Source organism: Phyllosticta citribraziliensis (assembly GCF_038025025.1).
Source record: "Phyllosticta citribraziliensis strain CPC 17464 chromosome Unknown J3D65scaffold_12, whole genome shotgun sequence".
Taxonomy (NCBI): Eukaryota; Fungi; Ascomycota; class Dothideomycetes; order Botryosphaeriales; family Phyllostictaceae; genus Phyllosticta; species Phyllosticta citribraziliensis.
In genome coordinates this window covers 1,276,828-1,290,040 of record NW_027117349.1, presented here as the reverse complement: position 1 = coordinate 1,290,040, position 13,213 = coordinate 1,276,828, and the positions used below count along the sequence as shown (strand labels likewise).

Here is a 13,213-nt window from a genome sequence, read left to right as displayed (position 1 = left end):
ACCAAAAGACAACCCGCTCAACCTTTTTTCTGCCAATTCATCCTCTCCTCCGTCCCACGCTAGCCCAACCTCACCCTTCTCCAACCTTTTCCCCAGCCACCTCTCCTCCGCCGCTGCACATGCACACCACCCTCGCCCTCTCCTAACAACCCACCACAACCACCGCCATGGGATCTCCGTTACCGCCGGATCCCTATGCCGCCCTCGGCGTGTCCAGAGACGCCACTGCCGCCTCCATCAAAACTGCATACCGCAAGCTCGCCCTCAAGAGCCATCCCGACAAGTTTCCCGACGCCGAAAAAGCCCAAAAGGCCGACGAATTCCACCGCATCCAGCAGGCCTACGAGATTCTCGCCGACCAGGACAGACGCGAACGCTACAATGCACAGGTCCGGCTGGCTGAGCTGCGAAGAGAGGCCCTCGAACGGGGCATGCGCTCTTCCGAGCCGGCAAAGGACTCGCCGCGCGCCGCCGCATACGACGTGAGGACTCCGCGCGGAGCCTACTCTGCGCGAGAAACAAAGACTTCCACCAGACCCGAGCCAAAGACGCGTGCTACCTACGATTCCGACGAGCGCCACTACGACGACGCAAGGACGCGACCCGCAAGACGCGCCACCAAGGTCTCCTTTAGCTATTCTCGCGGGCCCTCTCCCGACCGCCGCCGTGAACGCATCCGCGTCTTCAGCTTTGGTTCTAGCTCGACCAAGTACGAGAGGTCCCAAAATTCCAAGACGCGTTCACAGGAAAAGAAGAGGGGGACAGAGGACAAGTTTTCCCGCGTCAACGAGGACGCAGAAGACTCTGATCGCTACGAGGACCGCAGGAGGTGGCACAGGAGTGAGGCGCAGCGATACGAAGAGGAGGAGAGGCGCCGCGAAGAAGACGAGTACAAGCGGGTGGCAGAGGCGGAGCGTCGTGCGGCAGAGGCGGAACGCCACCGAGATGAGCAGAGGCGCCGCGATGGCCCCCCTCGCAGGCCATCCAAGATGCATCGGGACGACCCCTACGTGACGCCCAAAGTGGAAGAAGCCATGGAGTACATTCGCAGCTCGCGCACCCCGCGCGGCGGCACCTCGTCGTCGGACGACGCTCGACCATCCAAGAAGTCTTACGAAAAAGTGCGTCCCAGCGTCTCGAGACGATCATCAGACAAGTCGCAAAAGGATAGGATATTGGCGGGCATGCGCCACGGCTCTGCCCGCCGAGAAAAAATGCCTGATATCTATGAACGGCGCTCGAGTCCCGAGGACCCTCGACGCCGACCACCCCTCGAAAAGGCCGACACGATGCCGTCCAAGTACTCCTCCCCCAAGGTGAACCTCGAACGGTCTGCAACCATGGATTCGTACGACCGCAGAGAAGCACCGCGTCCAATGCGCCGCTCCGAGACGCTCCCAACAAAATCCCACGACCACGCATACGAGAGACCGGCCGCCAATTCGTCAAAACCCCGCGACATGCCCTTGGACTCGGGCTACTCCTCGCCCAGCACCCCCTCGACGCCCACGCCACCGGAGCGGGAACACTGGCACACCAAGTCCCACTCTTACCATTACTCAGAGGACGGCGGGGTGCCCCTCGGCGACAACGTGAGCTACCACACGGTCGTGGTCGAGCCCACCGACGACGACGCCCCTCGCCGACGAAGTAGCAGCAGCCAGGAACGAATGAGGTCGTCGCGGGAAGAAGATCGACCCACTCCAACCAGCACGCGCGCCAGCCGCCGTCCGGCCACCCACACGCACCACCGCAGCTTCGCTGCAGACCCGGATCCGCCCCGGGAAAGCCATCGTCGCGGTCGACCCACGGCGGGAGCCTCGTCCAGGCACATGTCGTCGGCCGGCCCGATACCAATGACGCACTCGCCGGAGCGGGAGTATCCGGAGCAGCAGCAGCAGCGCGAGTCGCGCGGCCGTGACCGTGACCGTGACCGCGCCCCGGCCTCACCGGTCGACCACCCGTACCACGATGCAGCTGAGCATCAGCAACACCATCCGCATCCGCACCACCACCACCGCCGCGGCTCGCTCTGGGAAACGTCGCCACCGCCATCCATACCCAAACAAGCGGGCAGACCGGCCGCCGCCGCCGCACCCCCTCCCACATCACGCGGCGCCGCTCGCGCAGCAGACGGCGCTGGCTACACGCTCGACGACGTGATCTTCGGCCCGCGCCTACGCAGCGGGTTCTCATCGTCGACCAACAACGCCGCCGCCACGGCAACGGCAGCAGCAGCAGCGACAGCGGGCGGCGGCGGCGGCGGCGGCGGTAAACGAGGCCAGATTCCCCGGCCGGGCCCGATCACGCATCCCAGCGTGACGCACCAGCACATGTCGTACACCGCTGGTGGGGAGGCCAAGGCGCGCATGATGGGCGATCGCTTTGCCGAGAGGGAGCGCGATGCGTATCCCTTTCCCAATGTGCACATTCCGCGGCCGCCGCTTGTTAAGCGTATGACTGTTAATTAGAGCGAGCGAGACCGAGAGTAAGAGCGGTGGGTTGAGTAAAGGCTGGCTGACCGGCTGGCTTCTGTGGGAAGCGAGGCGACGAGGGAGTGTGGGGTGAGGAGTGAGGCGATGGGATGAGGGAACACGTCTCTTCTTCTTCTTCTTATCCTTTTGATCGGATCGGATCAGGTCAGATCAGATTACACTTTCTACTGCTACTACTACCTTACTACTACCGGGCATTGGCGTCTGTCCGTCCGTCCGTCGATGAGATGAGATGAGATGAGAGATGCTTAGGGAAAGGAGGCGAGGCTAGGAGAAAAGAGAAGAGAAGAGGCGAGCGAGGTGAACTTGACATGCGTTGGGCCGGGCGGTTTATCTCACGTGGTCAATGAAATGACGTTTATGAAGTGATGAAGAGGGAAGAATATGGAAGAGATAGGGAAAGGGAAAGGGGACAGGGGAGGAAGGGAGTAGTAGGACTAGGGGTAGAGGAGCTTAAGGCTTTACAGGTGTAGGGTAGCAATGATGATGATATGATGATGATGACGCACTGCTGCAATAACCAGTGATTAAGCCTAACAACTTATTAAATAGATAATAACCCCTTTCATCACACATGTACGCAGCCGTTCATGAAATGGCACAGTCACCACATGGGTACATGTAGTTTGCGCCCGGTAGTGCAGTGCAGTGCAGTGCAGTGCAGTGCTGGACTGTCACGCGCAGGGAGGGTTCACGCGGGACCTCCACCCACTGACCCGTGGATGATTAGGTAGGCAGGCAGGTATGTAGGCAGGCAGGCAGATTTGCGGAGGAGGAGGAGGAGCGCGTGCAAGACCTCTCCCTCCCCCTGACTCCTGACTCCTGACTCCTGACTCCTGACCCCTCCCCTCCCTCCCATGACTGTCTACCCCCTCCTATGACCACAGCCAGCCAGCCAGCATAGCCAACGCAGCCGTAGGCAGACAGACGACCGACCGACGGCGTATAAAACGCCCTGCCCTGCCCCTCATGCATAGAATGGAATTCAACAACCACTCACTCTCGCGCATCTCATGCAATGGATGCACAGACTCGCATCACTGTTACTTGGGGCAGACGTCTGGACCACCGTCACTGGCGGCGCGGGTTGTTTGTCTGTCTAGCTCAAGCTGTCTGTGAGTGGAGACTGACTGATGTAAGTCTATATTCGGGAGAGCGAGAGGATGAAGAGCAGCAGCGTTAAACACCAATGACGACGTTAGTCACTAAAAGATGCCTGAATTTATCTGTCGATTGCAGTGCTAACGCTACAGCCGCGGCACCTTTGCTGTCCGCTCTGTACAATACGGCTGCAAGCCACCGCAACAATACCACATCCACTACCACCGCAGTCTCGTCTCATCTTTGCAGTCTAGACTATACGACAAAACATCAAAGGAATACTTCCTCATGCCGCCTTGCCTTGCCTCATCTTGCACTGCTGCTGCAACAGTGAGAAAGGGGAAGATCTACATACGTACGCCCGTCCTTTCGCCTCTTGGAAAAAATGACAAAGAATGTGTGTGTATGACAGATTCGCACGACCGACCAACCGACCAACCGACTGACGCCATGAAAGTGCTACATAAAAGCCACAGCTACTGGTGTTGTGCGTACGTGCGTGATTGCTTGCTTGCTTCGTGAAAACAACAAGGGAATCATGCTCCATCCGCCGCGCAAGCTCAAACAAGAAGCAAAGAAACGCCAGCGAAAAAAAGGCACCCAGGGCACAAAGCAGCAGACTAAGCAACAGAAAGAAGCGATGCCAGGATCGAATCTACCGACTCGCCCTGCTCTTCGCGCTGCCGGCGTCGCTGCCCACGGCGCCAATCTCGTCCGCGACGGCCTTCAGTACGGCTCTCCCCTCTTCGCTGCGCCCCATGGCCTGGACGAGGGTTGTGTTTTCCTTTTGCAGGTCCTTGACTTGCTCCTTGAGCAGCTTGACTTCCGTCTCGGCCACTTCGGCGCGGCCTTTCCACTCGTCGCGGTCGCGCCGGAACCGGTCCGCCTCGCGCTTGCCCTCGTCCTTGCGCCGGCGCTCTTCCATCTTCTTCTCTTCCTTCTCGCGCTTAGCTTCGAGCTTGGCGACTTCCTTCTCGTACTTCTCCTGTGCCTTGCGTTTCTCGCGCTCCTCGCGCGCAGAGTTGGCTTCGGTGCGCGACGCCTCCTTTTCGCGTTGGCGGCGCAATCTAGTCTCCAGCGCAGTGCGTTTGGCGTCGAGCTTGGCGAGCTCCTTCTCGTATGGCGTTTGCTGGGACGATGGTGTTGCCGACTTGGCGCCTGTGCTGCTGCTCGCGCCGAGTGATTCGGAACTATTGTTTGCCGTGTCGGGGCCCAGACGGTCCGATGGCGCTTTCTTGGAGCCGTGTTCGGTGGCTGTGGTCCATTGCTGTGCAGAAGTGAAGCTGTGGAGGCTCTCAGTATCGCTCTCGGTCGACTCTGTGGATGCCGGTGACTCGGGCTGCGGAGAGGGTTGAAGGTACGAGGCCACGGATTGTGGTGCGTAGCTTTGGATGCCGTTCTCGAGAACAGAAGTAAAGTTGGAAACAAGGCCAGCAGACTTTGAGCTTTCCGTAGTGCTCTGAGTCGAAACTGTACGTGTGTGAGGCGCGCTTTTTGAGTGGTCGGCCACCTGTATGCTTGCTGGGACACCAGCACCGTGGCCATTGCCAGCCGCGGCATCGTATATTTCCGCCTTGTCAACCGGTTTGCCAGTCGTCAGTGCCTGAACCTCATCTGGATCAATGCCTTCTTCAGGATCTGGGACGTGGTCTCTTGCGCATGCCCAATCTAGAAACTTTTTGGTATCGGCAACGATACTGCCTGGAGTGCCGCGGTCGACCATGAAGCGTGGAATGCCGCCTCCGGGGTCGCTTCTGGTGATCATGATCCATTCCACAGGATTTGTCTCGGGGTCTTCTTCACTGGCGCTGTCTCGTCTGTCGGTGGACTGGCTGTTTTTGGACTTTGATGGAGTCAGGGGTATCTCTCGAATCATCTCAATCGACTCGTACTGTCCTTTCACAAGGCCTTCCTTGTCTCTGGGAGGGGCATCGGGGTGTTCGGTGGGTATCGAGACCACCATGTAGTGCCGTGGCACTTGGTCTAATGCATCATCTAAGGGTGTTATATGGGGCTTGGACTTTTCCGTGAGGGCATCGTCTGAGGTCAGGAGGAGAGTAATGAACTCGCGGGGGGCTGTGGGACCGGGGAACTGGGCTGAAAGCTGGAGGACTGCGGAAGATTGTCAGCGGAATACCCCCATAGTGTCAGCGGAAACGTACCTTCCATCTGCCCAACCCCTTCGACTGTGCGCTGCTCCAGTCTCCTATCTCCACCAATGCCTCTGACACAGCCACTTCCAGGTCCGCCTTCAACGGCCAAGCTCTCAGCAAACTCACGCTGCAATGCCTTTTTCCACTTGGTGAAGCCCAAGCCCTCGTGGATGCTTTTTCGAGCAAACCAGGACCCATTCTTGTCCGCGCCTGACATCTTGTATACGGAAACTGCTAAGCCATTGTCGCTGGTCTTGACTGGCTTGCCCCAGGACTTTTTCAACTCCTCGTGTGAGGGGTCAATCGGCGGAGGTCGTGCCTCGGAGACTGTCATTTCGGCAGCGCATGTTGCGCCATTGGCGTCATTGCGACTGCGCTTTGAAAGTGCAAAGTCGGTGCCGCCCGGAGGATGAGGTACCGAGTTGACTGCCACCTCGCAGTTGGCAAAGACGTCGGACATCCAGGTGCCCAAGTCTTCCAGGGGGACGTCGGCAAAGTCTTTGGGGCGGAGACATTTCAGAGCGTCGTGGAGAGTCGCCATGGTGAGGCGGCGAATTGGGGGAGATTCGGGGTGGGAATGAGAGTAGACAGCGAGTGTAGAGGTCGCCGAGAGAAGGGAGGATAGCTATGATAGCCGGAGCAGTTGGTGTCGGTCGAGGAGGTGTGAGACTCCGTCCGTAAGCTCCGATCTTGGTCGGATAGAGGGAACGATGGCGCGACGGGCGTTTAGTCGTGCGAAGCGGCGAGCATGACAGTAGGACAATGCCACAGCGAGCGCAAGCAGTGGTAAAGATCTTTGGCAATAGACGACAAGTTGTCACCAGGCGGAGGAGTGGGCGACAGGAGGAGGGACAGTGCAGAGGTTCGCGGTGCATGAGGTGCAGGTGAGGCATGGGAGTCCCTGGGGCAGGCACAGCTGTGTAGGGCTACGTCACTGCCCTGCCTGCTTGTTGCGCCCGGACCCCTGCTGGTGCGTGGCCATGATGAAAGACGTCGCACGCGCTGCCTGTTTCAATAATCCGCTTACCAGTGCACTTATCAAGATCAGCTCTCCCTCTTCGCCGTCGCTTGCTGCCTCGTCCTTCTTCCGTCGCCATTCGGCCGAACAGAGCCACGGTCCTTTTCCACAGCCTTCATCCAGACTTCGGGCACGCTGCGCCTGATGGCCCGCATCGCACTCGGCTTGCCGTGCGTCTGTCCGCCCGCCTTGCCTTCGCTTTCCATTGTACGAATACGGCAAAGTCGATGCGAAACGGACGAACGCTGCTGCCTGGCGTCCCCAGGCAGACCTTCGTTCACGATGAAACCAACACACGCAAACGAAAATTGTTTATGAAGCTGCAAGACGTATATCGATATTGCTCCGTTGTTGAACTAATTTACAGATCGACCCGCGCCCAGGAGGAACTGGAACGGTGCCATGTGTCCCGTTCTTTGTCCGTTTCACAGCCTTGACATGCGCTGGCTAGCCCCCGGAGTCCCAGACGGGCCGTTGTCGTGATCCACAGGGTCTCTGTGGTTGCCCTTTTCAGCTTTCAGAGAGACTGGGTCCCCCAGCATCGTCCTGTTCAACTTGCTTGGCGTCGTCCGATTCGGTGTCCAGGTGCTTCGGGCCCCGAGGTAGTGGTTGGTGTTTGATGTTTCTGCCTTGAGCGACACAGGATCCCCAAGCTGCGTGGGATTGCTGCGCTGAGAGTAATAGTTTGATGAAGGGCTCATGATGGATGGATGGATGGATGGATGGATGATGTTTGAAGCTGGAGAATGCTGAGTATAGAGATGTTTGCCGACAAGAGGGATACTCACAGGCCATTAAAAGGGACAACATTCCACTAACCTACCTCCATGACGTTGTCGAGGCACAGGAGAAGAGGAGTGCATCATGGGCAGATGCTAGTACATCCTTCGCAGAGATGCTTGACGTAGCTAGATCCAAACTTGTCCACTACAGATGCCGCTTTGGTCCTGGTGGCGCATGGCACAGCTGCTGCTAAATGCAACTTGGTAGATTCTAGACCTTGGTGCTGCTGAAGCAAACTAGAGTAGAAACCCATCGTCGAATACAGCGCTCACTCAGCTCTGGATTTTCTCGTTGCGTGATGGGTGCTCCGGTAGCGTCTTTTTTCGGTTGCCGATAAACACAGGGATGTTTGGTTGAGGTTTGAGGCTAACCCAAAAGGCAAGCAAATACGCTCTGTTTTATACTCTCCAACCACAACTCTTGGACCGACTTCGGTGTCTCAGAACTGAAGCCTTCCAGTCACTTCATTGGGTGGCTTCTGGAGTTGTGTACCAGCTTGTATGAGCTGCCTCATTTCAGCCTAGCTTTCCGAGAGTGCCCGTGCCTCGCGTGTGTTTCCCGTTTCCCGTTTCCCGTTTCCCGTTTCCCGTCGCGCGACGCGTCCCAATAATGACGGCTCCGCACCTCCACCTCTTCGGTTCCTAATTTGCAACCGCCTTTGTTTCCTCCACAAACGGCCCTGCAGGGTCATTGGGACCAGTCATTGTCGACAGCCATCTCCAATCGACTTCTTTGTCGCTGCGGGAGGTGATTTTGCTACCTCAGCCCACCCTCGCTCGCGCTGTCCACGCTTGCTTGCGTCATCCGCCGTCGGCCCCCAAAGCTCTGCAACACCCTGCGCCATGACCGTGTCAGAGCCCCAATACTTGCACGTTCGAAATGCTGCAAAGCAAGTCATACCAGAGGATTGCGTCGATATCGCCCCGGACAGGATTGTGGTTGCAATCCTCTTCAGCGATGCCGACTTGAGTGAACCGCTGGACAAAAGTGACTTTCTCTGGGTCAAATCCAAGCCGGTAATGATTCTACACCACATCGAGCTCCATTAGACTGAGAGATATCATCAGAAAAATTCGATTGCCAAGTTCCAAACGGCTTACAAAGGCAAACGAGACCATGAGCCGACTCCCCGCTTCGTGGTGGGTGCAAAGGTGATTGAGAGGAGTGCGAGGGCCTCCGACCTTGACTTCTAGTGAGTCCCTGCTCTCACGCGTCTACGTAGCATCAATGCTGACAGGGCAGTCATGACAACATGGTTGTTTTGATGGTAGATAACGAGCCTACGACCGACGGCGCTTCTTCCGGCGCAGCCGCTCCAACAGCTGCACCCGGGCCTGTCGGCCATGCGATGAATGGGTCCGCAACCAATTCGAGAGTCGACCCAGCGCACTCAGGCTTCCAAGCAGTGCAAACCAGGCATGCGTTGAGCGTCGGCACTTCACCAGCATCTTCGCTTCAATCATCATTGCCCACTTCAGCACGCCCTTCTCCGTCTTTGCCAAAACAAAACGGCATGTTTACGGGCACAGGTGGCCTTGAACGACACCCTCAATATCCAACCCGGACGGGTTCCCCAATTTCTTGGTTGTCCAGAACGCCTACTCCGACGCAGACATCTTCGTCGTCAATGCCTACTCCGCAATCTTCACTCACTGCTGCTCCGTCTGCGCAGCTGATTGCCCAACATGCTCAAACTCACTCCCCGTACAGGCAGCCCCCGACACAGAAATCACCATACACTGCTGCTAAGCCTGTGCAGCCGGTCGCTCAACACACCTCAATCCAATCGCCGTACAGGCAGGTCCCGACGTCTCAACCGGCCTCTGGTTTTCCTGGGACCCCGGCGAATGCCCACAACTTCCCTGCACTCATTTATGGAAGCACTCTAGGTGGCCCTACGTCTGGGCCCAGTGGTAGTCGTCACCCTGGTGACCCTCCCGCAAAACCTCATCAACAATATGCGCCCATGCCCAATCATGCCCATCAGCCGGGTTTGAACACCCATCACACTCCGGCTCACGCCCCAGCCGCTCAAACGGTCAAGGCTGAAGCTCGAACCCAGAACCAGTCGCTCGAGACTCTCATGGCAGAGAATGAAATCGAGTGTCTGGAAGCTGGCGTTAAGCAAGCTCTGAAACTGCTTGAGAAGATCGAGCAGCCGCTTCAAGCATGTCAGCAACAAGACCAAGACGCGCAAGAATGGCTGAAATCCATTCACGACTTGAAGAGCCAGAACGTGAAGAACAGGACCATCCTGGGTGTTGTGGGCAACACCGGAGCTGGCAAGAGCAGTGTCATCAATGCCATGCTTGACGAGGAACGTCTGGTCCCAACGAACTGCATGCGTGCTTGCACGGCCGTCGTGACGGAATTGTCTTGGAACGAAAGCAATGATGATTACAGCAGGTACAGGGCAGAAATCGAGTTCGTCAAGCTCGAGGACTGGCTGAAAGAGCTGCAAGTTCTCTACAGCGATTTACTCGACGGGAGTGGGAAAGTGTCGAAGGAATGTACCAATTCTGAACACGAAGGTGAGTTTGACATGATGCTGCCTTGCCAATGTCCTGCTGACTTGGAACCAGCTGGCGTTGCATGGGCCAAAATCAAGGCCGTGTATCCGCAAAAGACGAAAGAAATGATTGCCGAAGCGAGTCCCGAGAGTCTCGCCCGAGAAGTCCAGGGGTTGCTTGGCACGACAAAGCGAATCAACGAGTCGAATCCTGGTGATTTCTACAAACGCTTGCAATACTTTGTGGATTCTCAGGAGAAACAGAAGGACAGCAAGGAGAAGAAGCGCATGGAATATTGGCCCCTCATCAAGGTCGTCAAGATCTACACGAAGGCGGATGCTCTGTCAACCGGCGCCGTCGTTGTTGATCTTCCTGGTGTCCAAGACTCCAACGCTGCGCGTGCTGCCGTTGCCGAGGGCTACATGAAGCAATGCAGTGGTCTGTGGATTGTGGCACCAATCACACGAGCCGTCGACGACAAGGCCGCCAAAAAGCTGCTTGGAGACACTTTCAAGAGACAGCTTAAGCTCGACGGGACATACAACAACGTCACCTTCATTTGCTCCAAGACGGACGATATTTCACTCGTCGAGGCTGTCAGCGGCTTGAATCTTGACGAGACTGTTTCGGGCATGTGGTCAGAGCTGGATGACCTCCGCAGCAAGGTTCGAAAGCTGCAGAATGAGATTGAAGAGTGCAAAGACTCTAAGCAGGTCTACATGGAGGCGGTTGAAGACTGCGACGAAAAGATTGATGTCTGGGACAACCTGCTCGAAGACTGCGCTGATGGCAAAATTGTCTACGCACCAACAGAGAACTCTGGCAAAAAGAGGAAGCGCTCAAAGTCACCGAAAAAGCAGTCACGAAAGAAACGCAGGGCCGAGGCCGATTCGGATGCCCACCAAAGCGAGCCTGAGGATGAAGTTCCAGACGACCGCGAGCCCCTCACGGAGCAACAGATCCAGGACAAGATTCAAGAGCTTAAGAACATGAAAAAAGAGGCCAAGGCCGAACGGGCTTCGATTGACGAGAAGATGAAGGATATTCGGAAAGACATCAAGACGCTGAGGGAGAAAGAGGCCTCGATTGATGACCACATCAGCCGGCTTTGCATCAATGGCAGGAATGACTACAGTCGAGGCGCCATAGCACAAGACTTTGCGGCCGGCATCCGCGAGCTGGACCAAGAAACGGCTGAGGAAGAGAATGAGGATGAATTCGATCCCGAGGTCGACCTGCGCGATTATGACGAGGTGGCACGGTCTCTACCTGTCTTTTGCGTATCCAGCCGGGCGTACCAAAAGCTCTGCGGCCGACTCAGGAGGGACAAGGCCGTTCCTGGTTTCAAAGACGTCTCTGAGACTGAGGTGCCCAAGTTGCAGGCGCACTGCAAGCAGCTGACCGAAGCTGGACGCATTGCTTGCGCCCGTCGATTCCTCAATAGCCTGAACCAGTTCTTGACGTCGATGAGCCTCTGGGCAACGAACGATGGACCAAGTTCCCTCATATCTGCCGACCAAAGACGCCAAGAACAAACGTTTCTTAAGCAGAAACTTGAGGAACTCGGAAAGTGTATCCAAAAGGTCGTGCACGAGAATCTCCATGGGATGGCCGCAACGCTCACGGAGCACGTCTATGCGAACTACGACAAGCTGGTCCCAAAGGCTTGCGAGGCAGCGCACCCCACTGCATCTGGCTGGGGCGCTCATCGCAGCATGGGCGGTCTCTACTGGTCCACGTACAAAGCCACTGTCAGAAGGCAGGGTGTCTACAATGGGGCCTCTGGGCCACGTGACTTTAATGCTGAATTGTAAGTGCCCCTTTTCGCGTTCTCGCCCAATTTCTAGGATTTACCTCTGATAGACCCAGGACTGCTCCTATTCTCAAGGAGATTGCTACAGGCTGGGAGAGGGCGTTTCAGCGACGCCTGCCGACCGACGTCAGGAATTTCAAAGCGAATGCCTTGAAGGTGCTGCATTCCTTCCACAATGCGGTTGTGCAGCGCGCGCGTTGAGTCGGCGTCAGCATGGCTCGACTCAACCAACTCGACAACCAACTGCGCAATCACGACGGTTTCCTCAACGGCCTGGTGTCGGCCATCGTCGAATTGGTCAATACTCGCCAGAAAGAAGTGAACCGAGAATTCGTTCCGGTCGTCGCTGCGGCCATGGAACACGCGTACCAGGTGGCGACCGACGAGCGTGGTCAAGGATCTTATGCGCGCATGAAGTCATACGTCACAAACCATGTCTTGCAGAATCAGCAGCGAATGTTCCGCGACGCGTGCGAGCAAGTCAGGGATCAACTGAACAAGATGTGCGACGAGGTTCAGCGACAGCTGGCGGAGCAGACCACCCAGATCTATCAGACTGCCTACCGCGACTACAACTCGGCCGTTGGCAACCTCGGAGCCGCAGAAGTCGAACTGTCGCCAGCGGAGAAGAAGCTGCGGGCCGACGTGGAAGCCATTGTGAAGACTGCCGAAGAAGTCTTTGAGCGCGTCCTCGAAGGCGAAGAAGACCCCGACGAAATGGCCGCGCAGGCTGAGGATGCCGACGCAGAAGAAGACGAGGGTGCAGACGCCGTCAAAGACGAAGGGGCCGGCGAGAATGAACCAGACGACGAACACTCGACCGTCAAGCAGGAGAATGCCAATACCAACGAGGCGCAGGCTGCTGAGCAGCACCCCCTGGGCCGCACGCTCGCCGAAGAGCTCCTCGCGGCGCAAAACGAAAACAAAGAAAACGCCGTCGACGCCGACACCACCACCGCCGGCAAGCCGACTTGGAAGCCGGCCCAGCGCTGACGCTGCCGCCGCCGCGAGGACTGCGGATGGCTCTTCCGTCTTGGGCGACATTGGCGGCCAGGCCCTCAACAGGTTTGCGCACGGCGACGCGCATTTCGCGCACCTGAATTAGGTCGAAGGGCGCACGCCTTGTCGTCCTTCTCTCATTTTCCCAATCGATCGACCGGTCTTGAGGATGGCGCTTTTGCGTCTGCGCACCCTACGTGGACTCTACCCTACCCGTGTTTCTTTTCCTTCTTCTACCTTAATCTTTTTCGACGGGTTGACTACGGTCTTCGTCTTCAGGTAGCCGGCGATGGATGGTCGTCGTCATGGTGTTCGATGAACGGGTACAGATTACCACGGCA

At 57.2% G+C, this 13,213-nt stretch overlaps 4 protein-coding genes across 4 annotated transcripts; 3 read left to right on the top strand and 1 right to left on the bottom strand.

The window, feature by feature from the left end:
* Positions 1 to 167: 167 nt before the first annotated feature.
* J3D65DRAFT_559824 (DnaJ domain-containing protein) lies at positions 168 to 383 on the top strand (the record flags this gene model as incomplete). Its single annotated transcript, XM_066797427.1, has 1 exon — positions 168 to 383. A coding segment is annotated over one exon (216 nt), but the record flags the coding sequence as incomplete, so codon positions are not given.
* A 3,707-nt stretch (positions 384 to 4,090) lies between these two features.
* On the bottom strand, positions 4,091 to 6,382 carry J3D65DRAFT_126484 (uncharacterized protein). Its single transcript, XM_066793856.1, has 2 exons — positions 5,759 to 6,382; positions 4,091 to 5,708 (listed from the first exon to the last, which is right to left on the bottom strand). The coding sequence occupies exons 1-2, from the start codon at positions 6,288 to 6,290 to the stop codon at positions 4,252 to 4,254; spliced, it is 1,989 nt and encodes a 662-aa protein (XP_066651552.1). The 5' UTR covers positions 6,291 to 6,382; the 3' UTR covers positions 4,091 to 4,251.
* A 1,754-nt stretch (positions 6,383 to 8,136) lies between these two features.
* On the top strand, positions 8,137 to 12,182 carry J3D65DRAFT_124748 (uncharacterized protein). The gene is made up of 5 exons (XM_066793850.1): positions 8,137 to 8,566; positions 8,618 to 8,742; positions 8,793 to 10,081; positions 10,133 to 11,870; positions 11,930 to 12,182. Exons 1-5 carry the CDS (start codon positions 8,393 to 8,395, stop codon positions 12,072 to 12,074), a joined length of 3,471 nt encoding a protein of 1,156 aa, XP_066651551.1. The 5' UTR covers positions 8,137 to 8,392; the 3' UTR covers positions 12,075 to 12,182.
* Positions 11,931 to 13,015, top strand: J3D65DRAFT_125009 (uncharacterized protein). Its single transcript, XM_066793851.1, has one exon. It carries the CDS (start codon positions 12,087 to 12,089, stop codon positions 12,864 to 12,866), a length of 780 nt encoding a protein of 259 aa, XP_066651550.1. The 5' UTR covers positions 11,931 to 12,086; the 3' UTR covers positions 12,867 to 13,015.
* The last annotated feature ends 198 nt before the right edge of the window (positions 13,016 to 13,213 follow it).

Excerpts from the sequence above, each read along its gene's own strand:
- J3D65DRAFT_126484 (XM_066793856.1), bottom strand. The coding sequence starts at position 6,290 with ATGGCGACTCTCCACGACGCTCTGAAATGTCTCCGCCCCAAAGACTTT. Across the intron at positions 5,709-5,758 it reads AGGGGTTGGGCAGATGGAAG|TCCTCCAGCTTTCAGCCCAG; the intron begins GTACGTTTCCGC and ends AATCTTCCGCAG.
- J3D65DRAFT_124748 (XM_066793850.1), top strand. The coding sequence starts at position 8,393 with ATGACCGTGTCAGAGCCCCAATACTTGCACGTTCGAAATGCTGCAAAG. Across the intron at positions 8,567-8,617 it reads TCTGGGTCAAATCCAAGCCG|AAAAATTCGATTGCCAAGTT; the intron begins GTAATGATTCTA and ends AGATATCATCAG. Across the intron at positions 10,082-10,132 it reads TACCAATTCTGAACACGAAG|CTGGCGTTGCATGGGCCAAA; the intron begins GTGAGTTTGACA and ends ACTTGGAACCAG.
- J3D65DRAFT_125009 (XM_066793851.1), top strand. The coding sequence starts at position 12,087 with ATGGCTCGACTCAACCAACTCGACAACCAACTGCGCAATCACGACGGT.